The sequence below is a fragment of the Xenopus laevis genome, chromosome 3L, assembly GCF_017654675.1.
Source record: "Xenopus laevis strain J_2021 chromosome 3L, Xenopus_laevis_v10.1, whole genome shotgun sequence".
NCBI lineage: Eukaryota > Metazoa > Chordata > Amphibia > Anura > Pipidae > Xenopus > Xenopus laevis.
Genome location: NC_054375.1, coordinates 139,542,891 through 139,568,410, shown reverse-complemented (window position 1 = coordinate 139,568,410; position 25,520 = coordinate 139,542,891). Strand labels below are relative to the sequence as shown.

Genomic DNA, 25,520 nt, shown 5'->3' with positions numbered 1-25,520 from the left:
GTGCAAGGAAGGGTGCAAAGTGCAAATAACATGGCAGTTCTCACCGATTGTCTTGCCATAAGTAAAGGAAGACCCATATCTTTTCTTTATATCAAGATATACCTTGTAAGAGGAAAAATACATAAAAATGAAAATAAAAAAATGTCATTTAAGAAATGTAAGAATTTTTAGATTTGACTTTTTTACTACCTTATCTTTCCATGAAAAATGCAATTTTCAGACAAATGTTTCAGATGAAAATACTATTTCAAAGAACAGAATTTATTGGCAATGTTTTCCCTTTAAATACAATACAAATATGTTTTAACATATCTAATGAAATGACCGTCCATATTACTTCTGAGTGCCTATGTATGCCTTATTAGTGATGTTTCGTGTGGTTTGTGTATTTGCAGCACTGTGTCTGTCCCTTGCTTGTGTGAGAGTTCTATATGTTTGTGGCTAATTTACCCATTATTTGTATGTGTGCATAGATATAGCCAAAGGTGACAACCAACTGAGGCTTCACAAAAAACTGCTTGCCTCTTATACATCCTGATGATGATATAGCTGGACACACAGCTGATTTATTGACTAGCCTTGGGGTAGAATATCCATTGCTAGATTAGGTGTGGCAACACTCACTCTGGGCTAAACAAGTGAAAGGTTATGAATGATATCTAAAATTGTTTTCAGTTCTGTCAGTTGCTTATCTCTGCTTGGAAACTCTAGCTGCTGCTGCTGAAATAGTGCATGCGGGGATTAAAAGGTAAGCATGTGTGCCACTGTAATAATGAGCATTTTATCTTTGCTGAAAATCCAAAGAGAGCGTGTGAGGAAGGAGCCAATCCATGTCGTGGGTCTCTTCTCCCTCCCGTGTTGGGTTTTGTGTTACTGAAAGCAGCAGGGATGGTGTGACACGTGGCATGGTGGCTGTCAGAGCTGATGCCTGGAACAGCTGGGTGACAAGAGACCTCAGCACTTGCAGATACAGCATTTTCCTCACCTCTTTATATAGGAAGCTAGATGAAAGAGTTGACCTTACTATATTTTTGTTTAATTTAGAGCTCAACACTTTACGCTCCTGAATGTTTGTCAGTGTCGGACTGGCCCACCAGGATACCAGGAAAATTCCCGGTGGGCCCTAATGCTGCTAAACATTTGGACTATTTCATGGTCATTCCCTACTTCAATGAGAACAAAGAGACTAACTAGATGGAATAATAGATTATAGTATTATAATACACAAAAGCCATGAATATCCTGTAAATTATATCCTTATAAACGGTGAGTTCTGATGTCATCAGTTATAAACGGTGAGTTCTGATGTCATTTCCGTCACATGACTCACTTAAACTTGTGTATTATAATAAATAAAGTACCCCCAGTTGCAAAATATGAGGATATTAGAAGTTACCTCGGAGTTCCATGACCTGTATAAAAACACTCGGCCTTCGGCCTCGTGTTTTTATATGGTCATGAAACTCCTTTGTAACTTATAATATCCTTATATTTTACAAGAGGGGGTACTTTATTCACTATATAATATATAAAGAAAAGAGACTAGGAGAATAGAGATGAGTGAGGAGAGGAAGAAAAATAGTACTTGGAGTGGGCCCCTGGTCTAGGGTTATATGGTGGGCCCGTGGTGTCCCAGTCCGACACTGATGCAAGTAGATTAATGAGGCAATCATTAGCACATCAAAAAGATGTGAATTCCTAAATAAAATGTGCTATAAATGAAAACAAAAATGATCATATATATATATATATATATATATATATATATATATATATATATATATATATATATATACACAAATATATAGCAATAAGTCAAATCAACTGGACTTTTCTTTTTCTTTGAAAACCTTTCTCTAGTCGTCCGACTTTCTTTCTCAATTGAGAATGACCTGTACAAAAATATCCACAGCAATTCAATACAGACTCTTCTCTTCGCTAGTTATCCCAGAGGGACTGGAGAGGATACGGTGTGCATTTAACAGTGCAAAGCTCCTCACTGCATGATACCAAAACATTTCAGGAACACTCCTTAAAGGGGAACTCCACAAAACGTAACTTAAGCTTTTTGAAAAGTAAACATATTTTCAAGCAACTTTACAATATTCATCATTTAAAAAATATGCAGACTTTTCATGATTTTTAATGGTTTGGAACAGTTCCCTGAGCCTAGCCCCCTGCTCTTCTGCTGATCTGTCTGACTACTTTGCTGAGCTGGCTGACTACTGTTACTTTGTATCAACAGCCATCTGTCCTCAGCCTGCGACCTCCAAACCCCACAATTCCATGCACACATGATTTCAATAAGGAAAGGAACATCACAGTGCAATGCATTGTGGGTTATGTAGTTCCTGCATGCTGTCTGTAAGCTGTGGAGAAGTTGTTACAATTTGTAACATCAGTGTTTAGTCCCTCCTTCCCTGCCAGGATTTCAAATGATGCAGAAAGAGAAGAACTGTTAAACAGATGGATTTCAGCATAGAAAATGGCATTTATTCATACTTTTTAAAGAAACGGGTAACTGTGATGGGTTTATTAGGGGTTTCTGTGTTATGTGGGCCTTTTTATCAAACTTTGGCTTGGAAGCCGGAGTTCCCCTTTAATCATAGGCCACCAACAACCACAAATATTTTTGAACAGGTTATTCTGAATTGAGAAAGCCAATTGGACGACTAGCGAAACGACTTCTAGGAAAAAGAAAACACAGCAAGTCCAGTTGATTTGACTTATTACTATAGATATACCATGACCTGGATGAATGAGAACCTTCCCAGATCTTTAATATATATTTTTCAGCTTTCCTCAAAAGGCAATAAAAAATATATTCCTGAAGATTCCTTCACTAGAGCCTAAGCATTCCTAACTATTTGCATAAGAACATAGCTCAAATGTTTTGCATGGGTTATAATGTCACAACAAGAAGAGAAGCATGGGAAGAACCAGGGAAGCATCAACTCTTTCATTTGGGATTTGGCTGGACAAAAGAAATTCCCCACATATGATTTGGCAGAATACCAAAGTTAATCTGTATTTAGAAATGGTCTAAATGTTCATTAATATGTCTATGTAAGTCTGAATGTAAGTATCCTGGGATCTGGCCAAATCATAAAATGAATGGTATATTCAGTGCATCATTGCAAAGTACAAAGAGTGCATGCATTGCTTCTCAAAATATCGCATGGTTCCCCAAGTGCCAACGATCCTCCTGTAAGTGGCAGTTTCTTGCACTGCACTGAATGAGCAATGAAAATGGGCTTGAACCTCTAATGGGAAATAGTGCCTTAAAATGTCTTCTCTCTGAATAACAACCAATAAGCTGCTTGTGCACTTTATCAGGGGGTGGCTGAAGCCAGTAGAGATGCAATTACATGTACAAATATGCAGATACACTAGTAAATTGCTTTTCCATATAGTAACTATTTTAGAATCATTTCCACCATTCACTGGCATGACATTAAAATTCAATTTAAATCCATCAAACTGGGACAGGACTGAAACCGGTCTTCCTAAAATACAATAGACATATTTTTAAGACCCAGGTATATGAAACTGTGGCCTGTACAGCTATTAAGCATTTAAACACCAGTGGTAGAGAAATACAGGAGCTGTGTTTGAAAAACATTGACAAATGATGGAAAACCTTTACCAAAAATGCGAGAATCTCAAGTTCAACATGTTAAACCTCTTATAAATCCCACTACATTTGTGGAAAATTGGATATAAAGAATATTTCTGGTTAAAATATTGTATTTTGGGAAACTGGGCCAAACAAGTGTAGTAATATATAACAAATAGTATGTACTCATTAAATTAAGTCTTGGGAAGAGTCCCATCTACAGACAACAATATCATAATATATTAAGGTTGTGGATTTGATCAACTAAATTGTATTTATAAAGGTGTGTAAAAGGTTTTACACCAAAAACATGTCAAAAAATTATGAAGCTGTATTGTTCTCCATAATCGCAATTTAACATCATCCATAACCATTTCTGAAATCAGTAGGTAGAATCTGCAACAGATTTAAAAGTATAGTTAAATATAGTATTTAAATGAATACAGAAGTTTATGCTGTTATTATCTTGCTGTAAACAATTTTAAGGCAGAGTATAAAGCAGTGCAACTACATCCATTTTACACATTAATTACACAGCTTTTTAACTACATATGGCTCATTTACAGCCACAAGCCCAGTGGGCAACTTGCTTTTTTTCCTTGCTTTTTCCCCACTTTAGTTAAAGGTAGTTACATAAAAAAATACCTCTTCCCACAACCGTACAGTTATTTTTGCCACGGCTCTGTCCTTCCTGAATTCTGTTCTGAATCAGGCACTGCGGCAACACTAGACACAGGAGAAACCTTGAGCTACTGCCCCACCTGACCATGCGGTAGCTCCAGGATTCTCACAGCGATCTGCATCAATTTGCCGCAGCACCAAAAGGACAGGGTGCACCCTCTTGTGGATGTAAATGAGCCCTCATGTGTCATATGATGTTAAATGGTTAAGCATGTTGTAAAAGTGGTGATCTACAGTGTTTTCTAACACTTAGGGGCAAATTCACTAAGATTCGTAGTTGCGCCAGGCGTAGTTTCGCCAGCGCTCCGCAAATTCACTAAAATCCGAAGTTGCGCTCAGGGGAAGCGTAAGGTTGCGAAGTTGCGCTAGCGTTGATTCGCTAAGCGAAGTTACGCTAGCGATGGTTAATTTGCATACGGTGCCAAATTCAAATTTTAATGGAGGAATATGTAGCAGCACTACAAATGCCTGGGAAACCTTCAAAACATCAAATAAAATTTTTATTTTGCCCTACACATGTGCCCACTGTATAGTTTAGTTGCCATGAGTTAGGAAATGTAGGCGGGAAGGAGGGGAGCCCCAAAAAAAATTTCGATCTTTTTCAGCCTATCACCCATAATATAGAAAAAACCACAGCGTTTTTTGGGACTTCGAAAAAATGTGAACTTTTTTGAAGCAATCCCTATCTACTCTATTGCGCTTCGCCTGGTCTGAGGTGGCGAAGGAGGTCTAGCGTAAAAGGTAGCGTTCAGTACAATGCGCGTTAGTGAATTTGCGTAGTTACGTCCGTTGCGCAAATTCACTAGGCGTAAGGGTGTGAAGTAACACTAGCGAAGTTATGCCAGCGTTCGTTAGTGAATTTGCGAAGTAACGAAAATGGCCAACGCTAGCGTTAGGCGCTTCGGCGCTTAGTGAATTTGCCCCATAATTTTTACACAACTTTATAAATATGTCCCTACCGATTCATCTGAATCCAAATCCTGGAAGAAGAAAAAAAGCGCTGTCATTCTGCATGCATCCATAACCAATGATTTGCCCAAATCACTGAAAAACAAACCATAATGAGATTCATTTTTACTATAAAATAAATCTCGGCTAAAATTACAAAATGTGCAGTTAAAATTTAAATCTGGAAGGAATGTTGGGGGGAATGATTGCAAGTTTCTCATATTTTGAGTGAGTGTGTGTGACCGCCCTTCCCCACCCTCCCCCCAACAGGTCACCCCTTGACGCAGGATGAACTACTATCCCCAGCATCTCTCAACTACTCCCTTCCCTCCCCATTACGACTGGAGCAATACTGGAGTGAAGCATCAATTTTGGATGGAGTCCCAATGGCGACAGCTGAGCCTGATGGGCTTTTGGACCTGCCTGACCTTCCGCTCTGGGCCTCTGGCCTGTCTCCTTCTCTTGTGGCCCCGGAGGACTCATCCTTAGATTGCAGCAAGGCTGAGGACGAATGGGATCCTCCACCACGCCCTTCCTCAGGTTCACCTGACTTGGAGGAGGAGGAGGCTGAAGCTGGAGGTCAGAGGCTGACGAATGAAATGGGAAACAGCTAGAGAGAATGAGGGAGAAAGTTGGAGAGTTGGACAATGCACTCTAAGCGACCTGCTTGTTTCTCTTATTGCAGGTCCAGAGAGGGTGCAGGCCCGAATTACTGAAACCCCCACTACATGCTGGGTATCGGGGAGCAGTATTGAGAGGTAAAACTCCACATACACATTTTATCGATGATAATATCTTACGCTAGGCAGTCGTCAAATGGAGTCTTCTCTCATGCAGCAAACTTGGTGAAAACAATAAATTTCACATGTGCAGTAATACAATCAGTGACAGCCTTAGAAGTGACATGGTCAGCAAAAGACAAGGAAAATGTGTTCCTTCAACATAGCCGATCAGGTTAGCAAACGTAATCTGCATTTCATACACACCGACAGCACATTTTCTTTTGTGTGGCCACTGGTACAAATCAGCTATATCCAACTTATTTTATGCAAAAGGATGATAATATTTTATACCTATATGTTGGAATACAGAATCTTATCGTACAAAAAGGTCTATAAGGCTCTTTCATAGGAAGGAAGGCAAGTCAAAAAATGGCAGGCCTCCATTTGAAACAATCCTGGAAATGTTCATTAACGCATATATACCATAAACTTTAGGGTTCTGGACTGGACTGCAGATGCTCCTGTGTCATCTCCTTCTCTCTCCCCTCACCATGACAATGGTGCCCCTCTGGCATATGAGGAGCTTCATCCTACCTTCAAGGGTAGTACCAGAATCCGAGTTTCACAGCAGAGCACAGTATACACTGGAAGAGAACGGGTAAAGGTAAGTTTATATTGAGAAGTTGCCAAACCCAAGAGATTTTACATTATATTTTTACCTTCAGGTCATTCCACCTCACCTTCCTTGCCCAACCTTAGGTATTTTAGGTGTCTCTGGGGCAAACTTTGTTCATTGATTCTGATCGTTGTACACAAAGACTTTCTGTGAGTTGTCGTGTACACAGTAAAAAAGTACATATTTGCTTTTGCTCTCCGATATTGGGCCAGAATTCTTGATTTGAGAAGAAAACCTTTTCTCCAAATTCAGTTCCACTTTTTTTGTCTTCAATAGAGTTTTCACGTGATCAACGATGAGATACGTTTTTCTGAATTAAAAAGCATCTCAAATTGAATCTTGCCCATAAGTTTTGACGTGATAAACCTTTTTCTCACTGAATTAAATCTCGCCCGTCATCTCCAAAGATACAGCTAACTGAATTTTAATTGTAGTAGTATTGGCTCAATAGAGAAATGACTTCCATTTTGAATCATAGCAGTTCAAGACAATATAAAACGGTACAATATATTTAGAGTTATAAAAGTGTAAATGCAGTAAAGCTTGTGATATCCCTATAGTTTGCGATAGGCACACCTATCATTGTGAAACCTGTACCTATGTGCATAACGCAAAGGGGCTTATTTACTAAAATCCGGATTTATCTCATATTTTATTTAAAAAACACAACCAAACACCCATGCCCAATTTTAGCGTATTTATTAATAAAAAACTCTAACTAAACTTTAATTGGATTGTGAAAAATTCAATAAAATCAAAGAAAAACAGAATCACTTTAATTCTTTGGTTTTTTTTCGAAATTGCTCAATTATTTTTTGCCAGAAAACCCCAAAAAAGTCAGATTTTCAGGCTAAACCCAGCTCAGATCACAAAAACTTGAAATTGAGATAGGTGGTTCTCCCATTGATTTATACAGGACCTTGACAGGTCTGAGACTTTTTTCAGCATCAGGGTATTATAAATCTTGAAAAAACTTCAATTTTTAGAGATTTTAACGTTCTGATTTTAAAGAATAACCCCCAAAGATATGTAAGATGTGGTGTTTGGTTCCAACGGAGGTGACCTTGCTCCATCAAGCCGCTTTATTCAGTTTCTCCAGTCTCTGAGTCTTGGAGCCAAAATGAAAATTGGTCTTCATTTTTGGGCAACCTCCGCTCTGCTGAGTGTGCCTTCATGCAGGTTGAAGCTGAACTTTTAAGAGCCGAAAACAAAGCTTGGCAACGGAGAAGATCTGCTTCTTTCAGTGTGCAAAAAAAAAACCAAAAGATGCAGGCTGAGAGCAGCGGAGCCAACTACAGAGAGATATAGCACACGGACAGTGAAGGATATAGGATATGAAGAGAGATACACAGAAAAAGTGGAAGAAAGAGGAAACAGAGAAGGACACTTAGGTCAATGATACACAGTGCAATACCCTGCCAAAAACAATACTGAGAATTATCTCTGCTACAACACTCAAGTCACATAATCTCTCAAATATGCAAGCCATAGCTTTTTTTTTTGTTAAAGAATTACATGTTTTGAGTGTTTTAGCAGAGGCAAGTCTCAGTATTGTTTATGGAAGGGTATTTTCTGGCATTTTGTAGCCGCTGCAAAACGCTGAGCGACAAATAGCATTGTATGTCATTGGCCTAAAGAGTACACCGTAGCCACGGCAAGGCAATAAAAGCATAATATATACATAAGTAAAGGATAAACATAATGGGCCAGATTCAATTCAGATTTATCACGTGAAGAGTCATGGATGAGATTTAATTCGAGGAGGAAAAACTTTTCTCCAAATTCAGGTCCAGTTTTTTCCCCCATAGACTTCAATAGGGTTTAACCCGCGATATAAGTTTTTCTGTATTGAATTGCATCTCAAATTGAATCTCGTCCATGACTTTTCACTTCATAAACCTTTTTCTCACTGAATTGAATCTGAGCCAATATATGGTGCACAAAGAGAGTCATGGATAAGATAATCAGATAAAAAATAGTGAGCAAGTAGGCAGGCATACAGATACAGAAACAGACAGATCAATATCCAGGGTACATAGACATGCAGAGAAGGTTATAGAAAAGCTCACAAACAGTTCTCTTGGCCAGTGACTTTCAGTACACCACCGAGGTCATTCCACTACCTCATTCAAATCCTGCCCCCATTCCCATCACTTAAGGGTATTAAGTGTTCCTCTACATTCCTTGTCCTGGGTCTGGTTTCAGACCATCCCATAGACAGCTGAGAGGCAGCAGAATAGAGAGAGAGAGAGGGGGTGAAGCCGTCGGTGGATTACAGTAGGAAAACTCCCATTTTGGAATTGGTAGGAAGCTGGTTATGGGTTAAGATATGTGCCAGTTATAACTGACAAAATAGCTACAAATAATGTTTATTCTGAGGAAGGGGTTGCCCATATTATTGTAAAGGGCTCAGCATTAGGATAAGCGACTGGTATGCCAGTTGTAGCTTTTAGTTTAAGTGACTGTGAAAGACAGCAATATTTGAAGAATACTAAAATGGGTTTTAATCAGCTGTAGTTATTATACTGCAATAGCAAAGGACTGGAATAGAATATCGAAGAAGACAAAGTGTTATCCCTTCAACTGAAAGCAGGGCGGTGATGTGGGGGTTCCTGACAGAGTTGGGGGTGTGCATAGTGCTCATAGGATTCTTTGTGGTGAGCTGTCAGAATGTGGTGCACATTGTTCGGGGAGCTGGTAAATTTGTTCTTCGCCGACTCCACAACGAGCTTGACAAAGAACTTGGGGAAGGAGGTGGAGAAGATGATGAGGAGACATTGACTACAAAAGTTGTGAGGAGGAGGGTCATCGTCAAGGTATGTGAGAAAAACCAAGTTTCAAAAATCCAGTATATATATTTATTTACACAATTTGACTTTCATTGATTTGTTGAAGACCCAATTTTCTCTGCTCAGTTTATAAGAAGGATCCTTGTGTATATCCCATTTATACAGTAGGGCTTTTCTCTGGTCTGTATCTCAGTTTATAGGAGGATCCCCGGTGTATATCCCATTTATACAATAGGACTTATCTCTGGTCTGTATCTCAGTTTATAGGAGGGATTCCCGGTGTATATCCCATTTATACAATAGGGCTTTTCTCTAGTCTGTATCTCAGTTTGTAGGAGGGATCCCCGGTGTATATCCCATTTATATAATAGGGCTTTTCTCTGGTCTTTATCTCAGGTTATAGGAGGGATCCCCAGTGTATATCCCATTTATACAATAGGGCTTTTCTCTGGTCTGTATCTCAGTTTATAGGAGGGATCCCCGGTGTATATCCCATTTATATAATAGGGCTTTTCTCTGGTCTTTATCTCAGTTTATAGGAGGGATCCCCAGTGTATATCCCATTTATACAATAGGGCTTTTCTCTGATCTGTATCTCAGTTTATAGGAGGGATCCCCGGTGTATATCCCGTTTATACAATAGGGCTTTTCTCTGGTCTGTATCTCAGTTTATAGGAGGGATCCCCGGTGTATATCCCATTTATACAATAGGACTTTTCTCTAGTCTGTATCTCAGTTTATAGGAGGGATCCCCGGTGTATATCCCATTTATACAATAGGGCTTTTCTCTGGTCTGTATCTCAGTTTATAGGAGGGATCCCCGTTGTATATCCCATTTATACAATAGGACTTTTCTCTAGTCTGTATCTCAGTTTATAGGAGGGATCCTCAGTGTTTATACAATAGGGCTTTTCTCTAGTCTGTATCTCAGTTTATAGGAGGGATCCTCAGTGTTTATACAATAGGGCTTTTCTCTAGTCTGTATCTCAGTTTATAGGAGGGATCCTCAGTGTTTATACAATAGGACTTTTCTCTAGTCTGTATCTCAGTTTATAGGAGGGATCCTCAGTGTTTATACAATAGGGCTTTTCTCTAGTCTGTATCTCAGTTTATAGGAGGGATCCTCAGTGTTTATACAATAGGGCTTTTCTCTAGTCTGTATCTCAGTTTATAGGAGGGATCCCCGGTGTATATCCCATTTATACAATAGGACTTTTCTCTAGTCTGTATCTCAGTTTATAGGAGGGATCCTCAGTGTTTATACAATAGGGCTTTTCTCTAGTCTGTATCTCAGTTTATAGGAGGGATCCTCAGTGTTTATACAATAGGGCTTTTCTCTAGTCTGTATCTCAGTTTATAGGAGGGATCCTCAGTGTTTATACAATAGGGCTTTTCTCTAGTCTGTATCTCAGTTTATAGGAGGGATCCTCAGTGTTTATACAATAGGACTTTTCTCTAGTCTGTATCTCAGTTTATAGGAGGGATCCTCAGTGTTTATACAATAGGGCTTTTCTCTAGTCTGTATCTCAGTTTATAGGAGGGATCCTCAGTGTTTATACAATAGGGCTTTTCTCTAGTCTGTATCTCAGTTTATAGGAGGGATCCCCGGTGTATATCCCATTTATACAATAGGACTTTTCTCTGGTCTGTATCTCAGTTTATAGGAGGGATCCCCGGTGTATATACCATTCATGTGATAACGTGTTTTTTTTTCTAGCCTATATCTTGGTTTATAGGATGCATCACAAGTATATGCATTCTATTCATACAAGATTTAACTTGGCATACTTTCTTTATTTAAACCTCTTTTTCAGCCAAGGTCTCACATGCTTATTATATTCAACTCACAAGCTTCAGCTTATATAAAACATCAATGCACTACTGTAATTACACTTCGCCTAAGTATAAATACACACCAAGAGCTTTGCAGCCAACTATAAATCACCCGATATAACTCACTGCAAAGATGGTGAAAAAGAAGAAACACGGATTTAAAAGTTGTGTACAGAGTATAACTAGTTTATAACTATTTATTTGTGTCTCTGTGAATGTACTTTTGCAGGTGGATATAAATATATATATATATATATATATATATATATACATCAGCCTAGAGCTGGTCTGTTTGTGCAGCTGTTTAGGCTGTGTTATTCTTGGCTCTAGTGAAGAACTTTAAATGGGTCACTTTTTTTTTTACAGGGGAATGAAGTCCCAGATATTCCTGGGGAACAGGTGACAGAGGAAGAATTCACAGATGAACAGGGGAACATTGTGACAAAGAAGGTCTGTGTAATTCTAAACAAAATCTGTATAGACAATTATGCTAGGAAATGTCTTAAAGGGGTAGTTCGCCTTCCAAACACTTCTGGGCACATTTACTAAGCTCGAGTGAAGGATTCGAAGTAAAAAAACTTCGAATTTCGAAGTATTGTTTTGGGTACTTCGACCATCGAATAGGCTACTACGACTTTCGACTACGACTTCAATTCGAACTAAAAATCGTTCAACTATTCGACCATTCGATAGTCGAAGTACTGTCTCTTTAAAAAAAAACTTTGACTACATACTTTGGCAGTTTAAACCTACTGAGGTACAATGTTAGCCTATGGGGACCTTCCCCATTACTTTGCTAAGGATTTTTTGATCAAAGGAAAATCCTTCGATCGATGGATTAAAATCCTTCGAAACGTTTGATTCGAAGGATTTCATGTAAATCCTTCGACTTCGTTATTCGAAGTCGAAGGATTTTACTTCGAGGGTCGAATTCGAGGGTTTATTAACCCTCAATATTCGACCCATAGTAAATGTGCCCCTTCCAGTTGTTTTTTAAATTGTTCACTAGAAATTAAGATTTTCTTCAATTGCTTTCCACTTTTTATTTTGTAACGCTTTTCCAAAATTTAAAGGGGTTGCTGATCTTAAAATTAACTTTTAGTATGATGTAGAGAGTGACAATTTGCAATTGGTCTTTTTTTTTTTATTATTTGTGGTTTTTGAGTTATTTAGCTTTTTAATCAGAAGCTCTCCAGTTTGCAGTTTCAGCTATCTGGTTGCTAGGGTCCAAATTACCCTAGCAACCATGCATTGATTGAAATTGAGAGACTGGAATATGAATAGGAGAGGCCTGAATAGAAAGATGAGTAATAAAAAGTAGCAATAACAATACATGTGTAGCCTTACAGAACATTTGTTTTTTAGATGGGTTCAATGACCCTCATTTGAAAGCTGGAAAGAGTCAGAAGAAAAAGGCAAATAATTAAAAAAAAAAGCTATAAAAAAAGGATGAAGACCAATTAAAAAGTTGTTTCGAAAAATGTTAGCAAAATTAATACAAATAGAAAATATATAGTAATTGACAAAAGTCTTCATTTTGGGGAACTATCCAAAAAACACCTGAACTGAAAAAGTGTTGCAAGGCGAACAATCACTTTAATATCTTAATATCCCATTTTAATTCAGGTATGAGATCAATTATCTGAAAATTATCCAGAAAGGTATGAATTACAGAAAGGCCATTCCCCATAGAGTCCATTTTAAGCAAATCATTGAATGGATTTCCTTTTTCTCTGTTATAATATAACAGGACCTTGCACTTGATGGGAACTAAGCTGCACAAATCCAGATTGTTGGCAAAACAGTGCTGCTGGGGTTTTGTTTAATGTTTAAATAATTTCAATTTTTTCAACCCCCCGTATAATTAAACCCACTACCCCCAACCCTCCATAGTCCCTGCTCCCGACCGCACAGGTGATACCTGTAAATGTCCCTAGTCCTTTAAATAACTCTTGTTGCAGAGTAAATGCAGTGGGGCTCACGGGCAACATCTTCTTCTCTTTGGTCTTCTTCGAAAAGTAAGCGACGTATCGGTGCAAGTGCAGTTAGAGCAATCTTCCGGTACTGGACAACTGCGCATGCGCCTAAAGTGATGGAAATAGTCGAAGGGAAGAAGACCTAAAGATTACCGAAGAGAAGATGGCGGATGTGAGCTCCGCTGCGCTTACTCTGCAACGAGGGGTAATAAAAGGATATGGGGCAATTACTGGAGTTATCACCTGTGTGGGCAGGAGCAGGGAAGGGGGACTATGTAGCATAGGGGGTAGTGGGTTTTATTATATGGGGGTTGAATTCTCTTTTAAAGGGCACCTGCCACCCCAATATTGTTTTGTCTGGCAGTCTTGTTGTGATCACACACATGTGCATAATAAACACGCCTGGACAAGTGTTGTTTATGCTCACGTGTTCCACTAACAATAGCATTCTGCACCCGGAGGCCCCAGCCTAGCACACGCAGTGGGAATTTTTTTTAAAAAAAATAATTGCACCCAGATTAAAGAAAGATCCCTAATCTTGAAATCCCAAGGTCCCAAGCATTCCAGATAATAGTTCCTATATCTGTACTCTTTTTGTAGTTTTGTGACCCTGTGTGCTGGAATCTATTATGTCTTTAAGTCTTTTTGGGCTGCATTGCACTTACAGGAACAGTAACACCAAATTTTTAATGCTTAATTCCCCCCAAAACAGCTATAATAATAGGTATGACTTTCTTCCCCTTGGATTTTTTCAATTTGACTTTCAAAGTGCCCCCTAGGAGAAAGGCAAAAAGGAGATGGCAGTTTCAATTCCTCTGTGTGCTGAAAGTACCTAAGTTTTTTTTTTTTCCAGCGTCTACAGCTTAAATAGCTGTCTGTAGGAATAGTAACATAAATTTAAGCTGCAGACACTGAAAAAAGCTTAGGTTCAGCACACAGAGAAATTCAAGATGCTGTTACCTATCTCCTATGGGGCACTTTGCTTGTCAAATTCAAGCTGAAGATTTGAAAAAAAAAAAAGCCAAGGGGAAGTAAGCCTTACTTATCATTATAGCCATTTTGGGGGGGAAATAAGTATTAAAACTATTAGGTGTTACTGGTCCTTTAAATCCATGAATATTTGTGAGGCAACATTTCTTCCTACAAATCATACATATATTGAATATGACTGTCTCTGTTTCTCTCTCTCTGTGTTCTCACATATGTAACGTACATTACAGATAGTCCGGAAGGTTCTACGCAGAGTGGGTCCACCAGGAAGCACAGATTTAGAGGATAACGATGACCTTTTGATAGAGGGGACACTGCAGGAACCTGAAGAACTGGAAAGTGAAACCCCAAATTACCTGAAGTATGCTGTACTGCATCGAGAGGTATATTGACTACTTATTCGGATTTCTTCCCTTATGTCTGTGGTTTCATCTTTCCTCCACTTCATTTCCCATTTGCCTGAAGATGCCAACATCTGGTCTAGCTGTATAAGGCTGATGGCAGACAAGATATTGTGTCAACTGCAGCAGTTCAGAAGGCAAAGCTACATGCGTACCAGCATTAATGTTAATGGCAGGTGGTAAAACATTTGCATTGCGTATACATCGGCTAATAGCCCAAAGCTGCCTTGTGAGGATACTATGTGATGGATATATCTTACTGCCATAGCCCTTATGCAGGTGACTATGGTATCAATGCACCAACAAAGAATGTAAGCAATGCATTTCAATATTCCTACTGTTTATTTACAATATTCCTACAATTATTTACAATATTCCTACTGTTTATTTACAATATACAGTATACATATAAAGAAAGTAGAGCCAACCAAGGGCCTACCTGATTAAAGGGATACTGTCATGGGGAAAAAACATTTTTCAAAACGCATCAGTTAATAGTGCTGCTCCAGCAGAATTCTGAACTGAAATCAGTTTCTCAAAAGAGCAAACGGATGTTTTAATATTTAATTTTAAAATCTGACATGGGGCTAGACATATTGTCAGTTTCCCAGCTGCCCCCAGTCATGTGACTTGTGCTCTGATAAACTTCACTCACTCTTTACTGCTGTACTACAAGGTGAAATTATATCACCCCCCTTCCTTTCCCCCCAGCAGCCTAACAATAGAACAATGGGAAGGTAACCAGATAGCAGCTCCCTAACACAAGATAACAGCTGCCTGGTAGCTCTTAAAACAGCACTCAATAGCAAAATCCAGGTCCCACTGCAACACATTCAGTTACATTGAGTAGGAGAAACAACAGCCTGCCAGAAAGCAGTTCTAAAGTGCTGACTCTTTCTGAAAGCACATGACCAGGCAAAATGACCTGAGATCACCTACACACCTATATTACAACTAAAAAATACACTTGCTGGTTCAGGAATGAAATTTTATATTGTCTAGAGAATTATTTGCAGTGTAAACAGTGTCATTTAGAATTAAAAACTACATCATAAAAATCATGACAGGATCCCTTTAAAGGAGGGCAAAAAATTTACACTGGACTATAGCCACTGGGCAGAAATGTATCACCTGTAACTAGGGTTGTCACCTTTTCTGGAAAAAAATACCGGCTTTCCTATATATTTATCTTTTTCCCCTATTAATAACAGTGGGATCAACCATCATTTTTACCAGCCAGGTGGCAACCCTACATGTAAACTTAGTCCTGAGACCCCAACAGTCCACAGAACATGCCAAGTTAAGATGCTTGAAACGGCTTCCCCTTCACCAGTGATAGTAACACTTTCTGAAGTAGGCAATTGTGTGCTTCTCTACTACAAATATCTTTACTACTTCTCTACTACAAGTCACATCTTTGCCTGTGCAGCAGGAAATCTCTTCCAATATTGTTGCACTTGTTTACGTAGTAGAAGTGCACATTCTATTGCCTGCTTCAGAAAGTGTTTCTATCTAGGGACCAGGCCAGAAACTGCAGAGGTCTTAATGTGCCGACTGCCAAGTTCTAGCTGACTGTCAGCTGTCAGCAGTAGGAAAGGCTAAGGATAAATTTGGGGTTACTGCTGGCTGGGAATGTGAATGCGAGACAAATCTATAGTGTATGCCTGTTTCAGGATGTTAAAAATTGTACTTATATTGTGACACACCCCCTGAAGTATTTTCCCGGTTGTGTTCAGCAAGTGTGTTTGCAAGTAATAGCATTTTATATTCCTTTGTTTAGTACATTCCCACATGGTTGCATCATTTTTGCTAAACTTCGATTCAAGTCAGTGCAGGGTATAGTAAATCAACAGAAACAAGCCATGTATTATTTTTATTGAGTATGTATTAAGAGGCAGCATATACTGCTATGAAACTCTTGCTATGCTTCTATTCATTTGTGTAAATGCAATTGTCATATGGAGTAGTGCCTGTGACTGGTATTACTGCTAGTAGCAAGTTATACATGGGAGAAAAAAAAAGTCATATGCAAGAAAAACATAAGCACGTATTCTTAAAATATCATGTACTTCATACATCTCTATATAAAGCTCTGTGTGAAGCTGTCATTGATGCGTCTGGTACTAATACTGGCCAGAGAAGATTATATAGTGAATAAAGTACCCCCTATTGTAAAATATAAGGATATTATAAGTCACTGAAGAGTTCCATGACCATATAAAAGCATGAGGCCAAAGGCCATGTTTTTATACAGGTCATGGAACTCTGAGGTCACATCTAATATCCTCATATTTTGGAACAGGGGGTACTTTATTTATTATAATACAAAAGTTTCAGTGAGTTACGTGACAGTAATGACATCACTAAGCTCCATTTATAACTGATGACATCACTAAGAGCTGTTTATAAGAATATAATTTACAGGATATTCATGGCTTCTGTGTATTATAACATAATAATGACAAAAGCGCCAGAGCACTGGGGAGCTAATCTCTCCATAGAGCGGCTGGGCGACATGCCACCCCTAATAGTTTGCCGCCCTAGGCCCAGGCCTTTGTGGCCTCGCCAAAACTAACTGTGGCCATATTTTACTGCTGTTTAAAGTACACAGGGACTAATTAACCCACCAAAGTACAAGAAAGCAACAGGAGACTTCACAGATACTGAAAAACGATCAATTTAATCCGGTGTGAATCCATTTAATCTGAGTCAGAAAGATTCAGCTTTAGTTTAAATTGCAAAGAGCTAGAGGTGCGAATTGTGATAAAAATCATATTGCTGAAATGTCCTACAACACCAAAAGGAAAAACAACAGGTGCCCACTGAGACCACTTTTAACTGTGTCAGAGTTCAAAAGTCTTAACAGCTGCCTCTCATATATTCAAATTATTGTCGTGCTTTCAATTTCAAAATGCACTTCTAGCCAATCACATACCCACCATGTGACTGACAACCAATGCTCTCTTTAAATATCTGATTGGAAGCTAAACAGTTAGTTATGTTAATAATGTTATTAAACCAGCCACATGCATGAAAGAAAGTGCCACAGTTTGTGATCATACATTTTACTACAGCAATAGATGTTTTTTCTTTAATCGGTTGTCCACCTTTCTGCAATGTCCTACCAAAGACGTAGGACTTTGCAAAAGAAACACTTTTCCCTATTCACCTCTTTAAAAAGAAAAAACACACATTCGGGCAAGCTGCATTTCTCTTTCCCTGGATTTAATGGCGTCTCTGAATTGACGCTGTTTTGGTGTGGTCCCCTGGGAAACATAAAATCGGGGATCTACTGTATTAAGCTACAAGGAGAATTTATACATTTAAACTGAGATGGTGATGTCTGATTGTGCAGATCTGGCCAACAGCTTTTTCCTTTGGGTCAGGGTTTGTGTAACACAATTTCTAGCAGCTGAGCAACACTAACTGGTATAAACGAGTGCTCTGTTATTTGTTCTCTGTATATTTTGGCCACATGCATTTGTTATGTCTATGATTATTTCCCTTACGTGGAAAACACACACACATACACACTGGTAATGAACTAGAAGAAATCACTGCGAGTCATTTATTAAATCCAGAGCAATGTGTAAAATGCCAAAATTGGATGCAATGCGCCATGTTTTCTGCACTTTGCACCCTGCCCTGAACTTTACAGAATTGCTCTAAAATCTCGTCACTCCAACATGGAGCACAGAGACCCGTGTTCCCCTGAGGGATACAGTGCAACCAGCACTCTGAGTCATATCGAGGGGCAAGTTAGGGAGCTGCTTTATGTCTGCCGACCCTGTCCTCTGAACCTCACACCCAGGGTCAGACTGGGGGGCCCGGGTGTGAGTGTGTGTGCATGCGCTCACTCATTTTTTGCTGGCAGGAATAAACCTCTGAAAGCCCTGGGTGCTAAACTGACCCACAAGAGCTGGCCCAGTCCAACCCTGCTCACACCACATTCTTCATCTAGCGCAAGGTGCATAGTGCAACACTGTCCCTAAGTGTGAAGTAAATGATCAATAAGGGAAGTGATTACCTCACCCCTAAATGACTTAAAGTACTGAAAGTCTGAAGGCTTGGATTTTCCTTAGTATGTGGATTCAGAAAACTATTGATTTGGTGCAACTCTACTTAAAGGAGAACTAAACCCCCAATAAGAAAAGTCCATACCTACTACCCCAGATAGTCCCCCCACCCTGCTTCCCCCCCACATAGTTGGTTACCCCTGAAAGTGTCCAGAATACATTGCTCACGTATCGATGTAGAGTAAGCGCAACAGAGCTCATGGGCGCCATCTTCCAGATCTTCGGTCTTCTTCAGGTCCTCTTCCTTCACAGCACTTTTGGTGCAGTTGCTACGAACTGGAAGACTGCTCCAACTGCACATGCGCCATTACGCCAATACAGTGCTCCCTTACACATGAAGACTGAAGATCTGAAAGATGGTGTCCGTTAGCTCCACTGCACTTACTCTGCACATAAACTGGAACAATGTATTTGGGACACTTTCAGGGGTAATGAACTATACGGGGGGAAGCAAGTATGGGGACCATCTAGGGTAGTAGGTAGGGCTTTTCTTATTGAGTGGGTTTAGTTCTTGTTTAATGGGAATGGTGTACAGGGTGATCCCAACTTGGGCTGCCCAAAGATTTTGTCTCCCAGGTGTTTAGTTGTTCATTGGGTAGGGAACAAAATGTGTAAAACCTCCTAGGAGAGCAATTTTAGTACTCTTACTGTAATTTTGTTGGAGGGGGTTACAATACAGTTTATATTTAGCCTATTCTTAATGTTTTCAGCTAATTGTTTCTTTTTCATCCACCACTCTCTCATTCCTTTCTCAATTTTCTTTTTTGTTTTTCTTTGCAAATTTTGTGTTGACCTTTGCTGCTTATGTTCGTCTTTGATATTGCTCCGTGCCGCATTGTTATTCATTGATCCCTTGTGATGTCCTTCCTCTATGTTCCCTTAACTCCCTGATCCTATTGTGACACTGTGTCCCCTCCTTGGCTGCCTGTGGCAGGCAGAGGACGAAAATGACCCTGTCAGATCAGAGGTCACAGACGGGAGAAAGGGGGCACAGATTGTGAAAAGAGCCGGCACCAAACGAGTGCAACAGTGAAACCCAAAACTGGGACACCCCAAATAATGGGAAACACCCAGGTAATTCTGAGTGTACAAGACATACCCCAAGACTAACCAAACCCCTCCCAAATAACATTCCATAATATGTTAAAGCTACGGCATATGAGGCATTTTGATCACTATTATAAAACAATGGACTTCCCCAATGGAAAGCATCACAATTAAATATTGGGTTAATCCGTGTTATAGGGTCTGGCCATACAAGCAGATTCTGCGAGATTAGTCGCCCCAGCAACAAATCTCCTCTTCTTCGGGGCGACAATCTCTCCGAACTGCCTTCCCTCCGCCGGCTAAAATGAAAATCGCCTGGGGGAAGGCACTTGCGACGCTTCGTCTTCCGAAGTTGACCAAAAAGGAAACTTTGGCCAACTTCGGAAAATGAAGCGCCGCATGTGCCTTCCCCCAGGCGATTTTCATTTTAGCCGGCGGAGGGAAGGCAGTTCGGAGAGATTGTCGCCCCGAAGAAGAGGAGATTTGTTGCTGGGGCGACTAATCTCGCAGAATCTGCTCGTGTGGCCTGACCTTTAAGGGCTTCATTGAATGGTCAGCAATAAGCTGCAATCCTGAATTTCGCATCTTCTTCTGTTGGTGTTTATAACACGGGATGCGCAGAATCCGCTATTTTGGATTCGGCTAAACCCCTGAATTCTTGTGAAAGATTCAGCCAAATACCAATACTTGCATATGCAAATCAGGGGGGATTTTTTTTACTTCCTTGTTTTGTGACAAAAAGTCACATGATTTTAAGGATTTGGATTTGTTTCGGCCAAGCAGGAGGATTCCAAATCCTACTGAAATTGGCTGAATCTTGACCGAATACGGAACCGAGTCCTGGATTCATTGCATCCCTACTTATAACACATCACATGCCATTGCTCTTGTATGCAACAACCTTTCCTTTTATTAAATAAAATAATTTATAATACTGGCACACGTGGAGATTAGTCGCCCATGATAATTCTTCTCTACCGCTGGCAACCAATCTCCTGTCCTATCAGCAATAATATAAATTGTGGGAAAACATACGTGTTGCTTAATTATACCTGTCTGTGGGCAACTAATCCCCACGTGTGCCATCACCCTTAACTCACGCATCTTGACTGTGCTTTTCTCTTTTAGTACAGCTTATATATAATATATATATTTATACATTAGGAAAGCATGTGTAAGGACCAGCCGTATGTATATATAAATACACAGACTGACATATACTAAAGTTCACACATACTAAATTCATTACAGGCAGTCTCCTCTGTGTTGCTGTGATTTAGGATCTGATAATCTCATTCTGCTCTCTGCATTTAGGGAACAGGTTTCATGCTCCACCCAACATGAGACATAGAAGGGTATCCCTGTAATGTGACAGTGGGGGGGGGTCTGACACATGGGAAGATAAATATAGATAAGTGACAGCTAAGAGAAGGCATGCAAGACAGCAAGAGATAGCGAGACAGGACAGAAGATGTTTGCACAAATAAGCATATAATCATAAAACATTAGGACTGACTTTAGCACATACAATGCTACAATACTACTATGTGCTAAATATGCTTGTAGGGAGCAATATGCTGCCCACACTGAGATGGAGCTCCCTATGTTTAGTCACACACATACACTTACTCAGAGTATAACTACAGCGTGCCAGGCCCCCCTGCAAAAAAAATCTTCGGAGGGCCCGGCGTCCTGCACTTGCCAACCCGCCCACCTGTCTGCACCGCCCACTCCCCCCAGCGTCGGAGAAGCCTGTATCCCCATTCCCGAGCCAAATGTAAGATAATGCCTGGGAGGGGGTGTTCCACGTAACTATAGAGGAAGCAGACCCTGCAGTCCGGGCCCCCAGCAACCACAGGGTCTGCTTCTTCTATAATTACACCACTGCACTTACTGAAAGAGCCTCCAGTCCTGGCTCATTTACAAACTTGTGTCCCAACATGGCTGGATGCACTAGGAGCACCTTCCCAATACTGGCAGCATAGTGCTTGTTACTGGCATGTTATGCACAAAATATTATTGTTCCCAGCTGGAGTTCATGCTCTATAGGCCTGCACCTCCACTGAGGGCATCATGACTAGTGATGGGCGAATTTGCGGCAAATTTCCGCGTTTCGCCGTCGGCAAATAAATTCGCAAAATTGCAGAGAAAATTAGCTGCCGTCAAAATATATTTGATGACGAAGACAATTCTGACGCCGGCGACTATTCTAGGCACCCATTGACTTTAATGGGTGGCAGAATTGTCTCTGGTGTCGGAATATTCACAGTCGTCAAAAATATTTTGACGCCAGCGAATTTCGCGGGAAATTCACAAATTTTTCAGTGAAATTGGAGAAATTCGCCCCCCATCACATGACCAAATGAATTTACTCAAGGACAAGAACCAAGAGCAGAGGCTCCATTTGTGAGCTTATCAATTTCAAGATATTAAGGGATACATGTACTGTTAAAAAGAGGCTGCTCTGATGTTCTTCTGGTTAGGAAAAACTTAGAAACCTTTCTCAAATCTTTCCTAACCAGAAGAACATCAGAACAACCTCTTCCTTTCTCCTGACAACTTTCTTGACTACTTGGTGGTCAGACTGGTGGGAAAATGAACAGCAGGTGGCGCTGTTGTAACAAAATTCATTGATATTAACAGTACATGTATCCTTTAATATCTTGCAATTTAAAATAAATAAATAATGAATGTACATAGCAAAAGTGCTTAGAATAGCCCCCTCATCAATTTTACATTTACTTATTTTTAAGGTTTACTTATCCTTTAAGGAGATCCTAATGGAAGTCTCAGTTAAAATAGCAGATGGAGAAGAATACATTTGGGGTACTTGCTATTTTGCTGTTCTGAAAACACCTTGAACTACAGCAGGGTGGTAATTATGTCAATACTATTTTTCCTCTAAATTTGATATTGTAAGGGTACGCCTGACCAAATGTGGGACCCCAAATTAGAACTTCAACCCAAAAAGTCTAAAAACCTGTGGCTTCCTAAATTATCGATTGAAAAGGTTTGAAAACACTTACATAATAAAAACGATTGAAAATCAACCGTTCAGGAGGTAGAAAATACTGGAATAGGAAAACAATGGGACAATCTCTTGTCACTGATTGGTGTTTATGTTGTTGTTGATTTCGGAGCCATTTGTACTAATTTCTTTTAACAAATTCCGGGATTGTTTGTCATTATTCTGCATAAGTAAAGAACGGTTTATATATATATATATATTTATTTGTTTTTCTTTTTTCCTACATTCTGCTGGTGAATATTTGACTTGTGGACACTGATCAGTTGTGTTTGTATTAATCAGTATTGTGACTGATTAATATAGCTTGGCTTGTATTTTCTCAGTAACCCATATTATCCTCTGATTTATAATAAAAGGCCTGTGTTGTTATGACGGTACTTAATTGAATCCATCATTCTACCATATTTCACTTCTTATCCCCTTCTCCCTTTTAACCTGTTGACTCCCCTTGCTAATTACACTCTTTATCTGACCCCATTTTCTCTTTCTCCTTTTTTAAGAATTACACTTCGAGTACAAGCTACTGACCTGACCCATCTGCACCTCACAGAATATGATCCAGTACAAAACGGAACCTTTTTTCGCTCATCTATGAACAGACGACACTCCCAAAGAACCCGAGGGACCCCTCCCAAGTGCGAATCTGATGCCCGCCCCTGTATGCTCACGGCATGAAGACTTGCACCCTGCCTGTTACAGTGTAATATGCATGTGATGACATTTGGGAAGTGGAGAGAGCTGCCCCCTTCCCCTGACCCTCATTCAACCCATTTGTCCTCCCTCTCCATACTCTTTTATTTATTTTTTTAACCCAAGCCAAGAGGGTGAATTTATGAAAATTTTTTAGAAAAGGGAATAAACCCTTTCCTGTCTCCATCTCGTCTCAAGAGCTTTCCATCTTTGGTACTATATACAAATGAGTACTGAGTATGTCTATACACTCTTCATGTCCTGCTGATCTATTTCATTGGCTGCCCATCGACAAACAGCAATAGCAGTTACCCTAAGCCTCTGTAGGAGTCTTCCCATTGGCCACAGGGCACAGCACAATGTCGGTAGGGTAGACTTGGCGAGGTTTCTGCTTATCGTAGGGCATTTCTGCTTCGTTTCCTCTCAAGCGAAAGGGCTACGCGTCAGGTCTACACAGCATCATTTTGCAGGGATATTCTCTCACTTATTGAGGGTGACAAAGTGTATGTAGATACTCAGTACCATTAAGCAATGCAGCATGTTCTTTTTTCAGATGGCTAGGCATTTATAGAGGCATTCGGCACCATTATACAGTGCAGCATGATTATTATAAAGCTACTGGTAGTGCGTACAATTATTCTGCATTATTATACAGTGCAGTAAATTCATCACGGGGAGGGGATTAAAGTGTACAGAGATATTTAGTATTGATACAGAGAGCAGCATGTTTATAATTGGGCCGGGAGTGTATAGAGATACTCAAAACCGTTATGCAGGTGAGCATGCTCATTTTTAGTGTACAGAGATGCTCAGCATCATCATACACGGTGGCATGTTCATTATCAGGGGCTGGATGTGTATAGCGACATTCTGTATAATTATACAGTAGAGAATGTTCTTTATGAGGGGGTAGGGGAAAATTGGGATTAAACTGACTCAGGAATTTGGATCCAGCTTTAGGGGGGAATGATGAGCATTCTGTATATTAAATGGATTAGCCTACCCCCTCCCCAAAAAATCTCCAGGCCCTCCAGCCCTACTCCAGAGAGAGAGAAAGCACTCACCCACACAACCTCTCCAATGCTCTTTTTAGATGCGATTTCTGATATGCATAAGAAAATGATTGTACAATAATCGCTCATATGGGAATAAATACTATGCAATATAACCTCATTTAGAGTTCTGAATTCTGTGCATAAAACCTGTTGTGCCTGGAGCACCCCGAGGCTGCGGCAGCAACGAACGTGAACGAGGGGCAAGTTCATTAACATGTGATGTGAGCAGCAGTTAAAGGGGGGTTCACCTTTAAGTTAACTTTTTGTACGTTATTGAATGGCTAATTCTAAGCAACTTTTAAATTGGTTATGTTTTTTTTTTATAGTTTTTAAATTATTTGCATTCTTCTTAAAATGCTTTCCAGGGTTCAGATGGGAGTCAATGACCCCATCTAAAAACAAATGCTCTGTAAGGCTACAAATTCATTGTTACGGCTACTTTTTATTACTCATTTTCTATTCAGACCCTCTCCTATTTATATTCCAGTCTCATATTCAAATAAATTCATAGTTGCTTGGGTAATCTGAATCCTAGCATCCAGATTGATGTAATTGCAAATTGAAGAGCTGCTGAATAAAAAAGCTAAATGACTCAAAAACCGCAAGTAATAAAAAATGAAAACCAATTGCAAATTGTCTCAGAATATCACTCTTAACATCATACTAAATGCTAATTGAAAGGTGAACAACCCCTTTAAGTCCAGGGTTAAACCAGTGCTCTGTGGCCATACGAATGATTTTGTGCCAGATGTATAGAGTGCAAAAGGAACACATAAGAGAATTTCCATGGCATTTCCATGTAATGTCTATAGTGATGCATTTAGGGTTCCCACCTGTCTGGTTTTGACCCGGACAGCCCGGTATTTTGAAGGGTTGCCCGGGTCAAAACTTCCTGCCCGGTTTTCGAAATAAGGAAAACCACGCAGGAATCCCCATGATTGACACGGTGACCGGCTGATCGCCGTGTCATAGACCCGCCCCTCAATGTCACG

At 39.8% G+C, this 25,520-nt stretch overlaps 1 protein-coding gene across 17 annotated transcripts in view; it reads left to right on the top strand.

Annotated features, from left to right (window-relative positions):
- The window catches only part of ank1.L (ankyrin 1 L homeolog), a 187,507-nt gene extending 162,861 nt beyond the window's left edge, over window positions 1-24,646 (top strand). For 13 of the 17 annotated variants that reach the window (XM_041587076.1, XM_041587075.1, XM_041587074.1 and 10 more), the window contains 7 exons: window positions 5,516-5,824; window positions 5,931-6,003; window positions 6,463-6,631; window positions 11,632-11,715; window positions 14,462-14,614; window positions 19,643-19,782; window positions 23,284-24,646. In XM_041587076.1, the coding sequence (XP_041443010.1) occupies window positions 5,516-5,824; window positions 5,931-6,003; window positions 6,463-6,631; window positions 11,632-11,715; window positions 14,462-14,614; window positions 19,643-19,741 (887 nt within the window). In that variant the 3' untranslated portion in view covers window positions 19,742-19,782; window positions 23,284-24,646. Of the gene's footprint in view, window positions 1-5,515; window positions 5,825-5,930; window positions 6,004-6,462; window positions 6,632-6,750; window positions 9,460-11,631; window positions 11,716-14,461; window positions 14,615-19,642; window positions 19,783-23,283 lie in introns of those variants that run through there. The other 4 variants (XM_041587082.1, XM_041587078.1, XM_041587083.1 and 1 more) reach the window with 4 other exon arrangements.
- The last annotated feature ends 874 nt before the right edge of the window (window positions 24,647-25,520 follow it).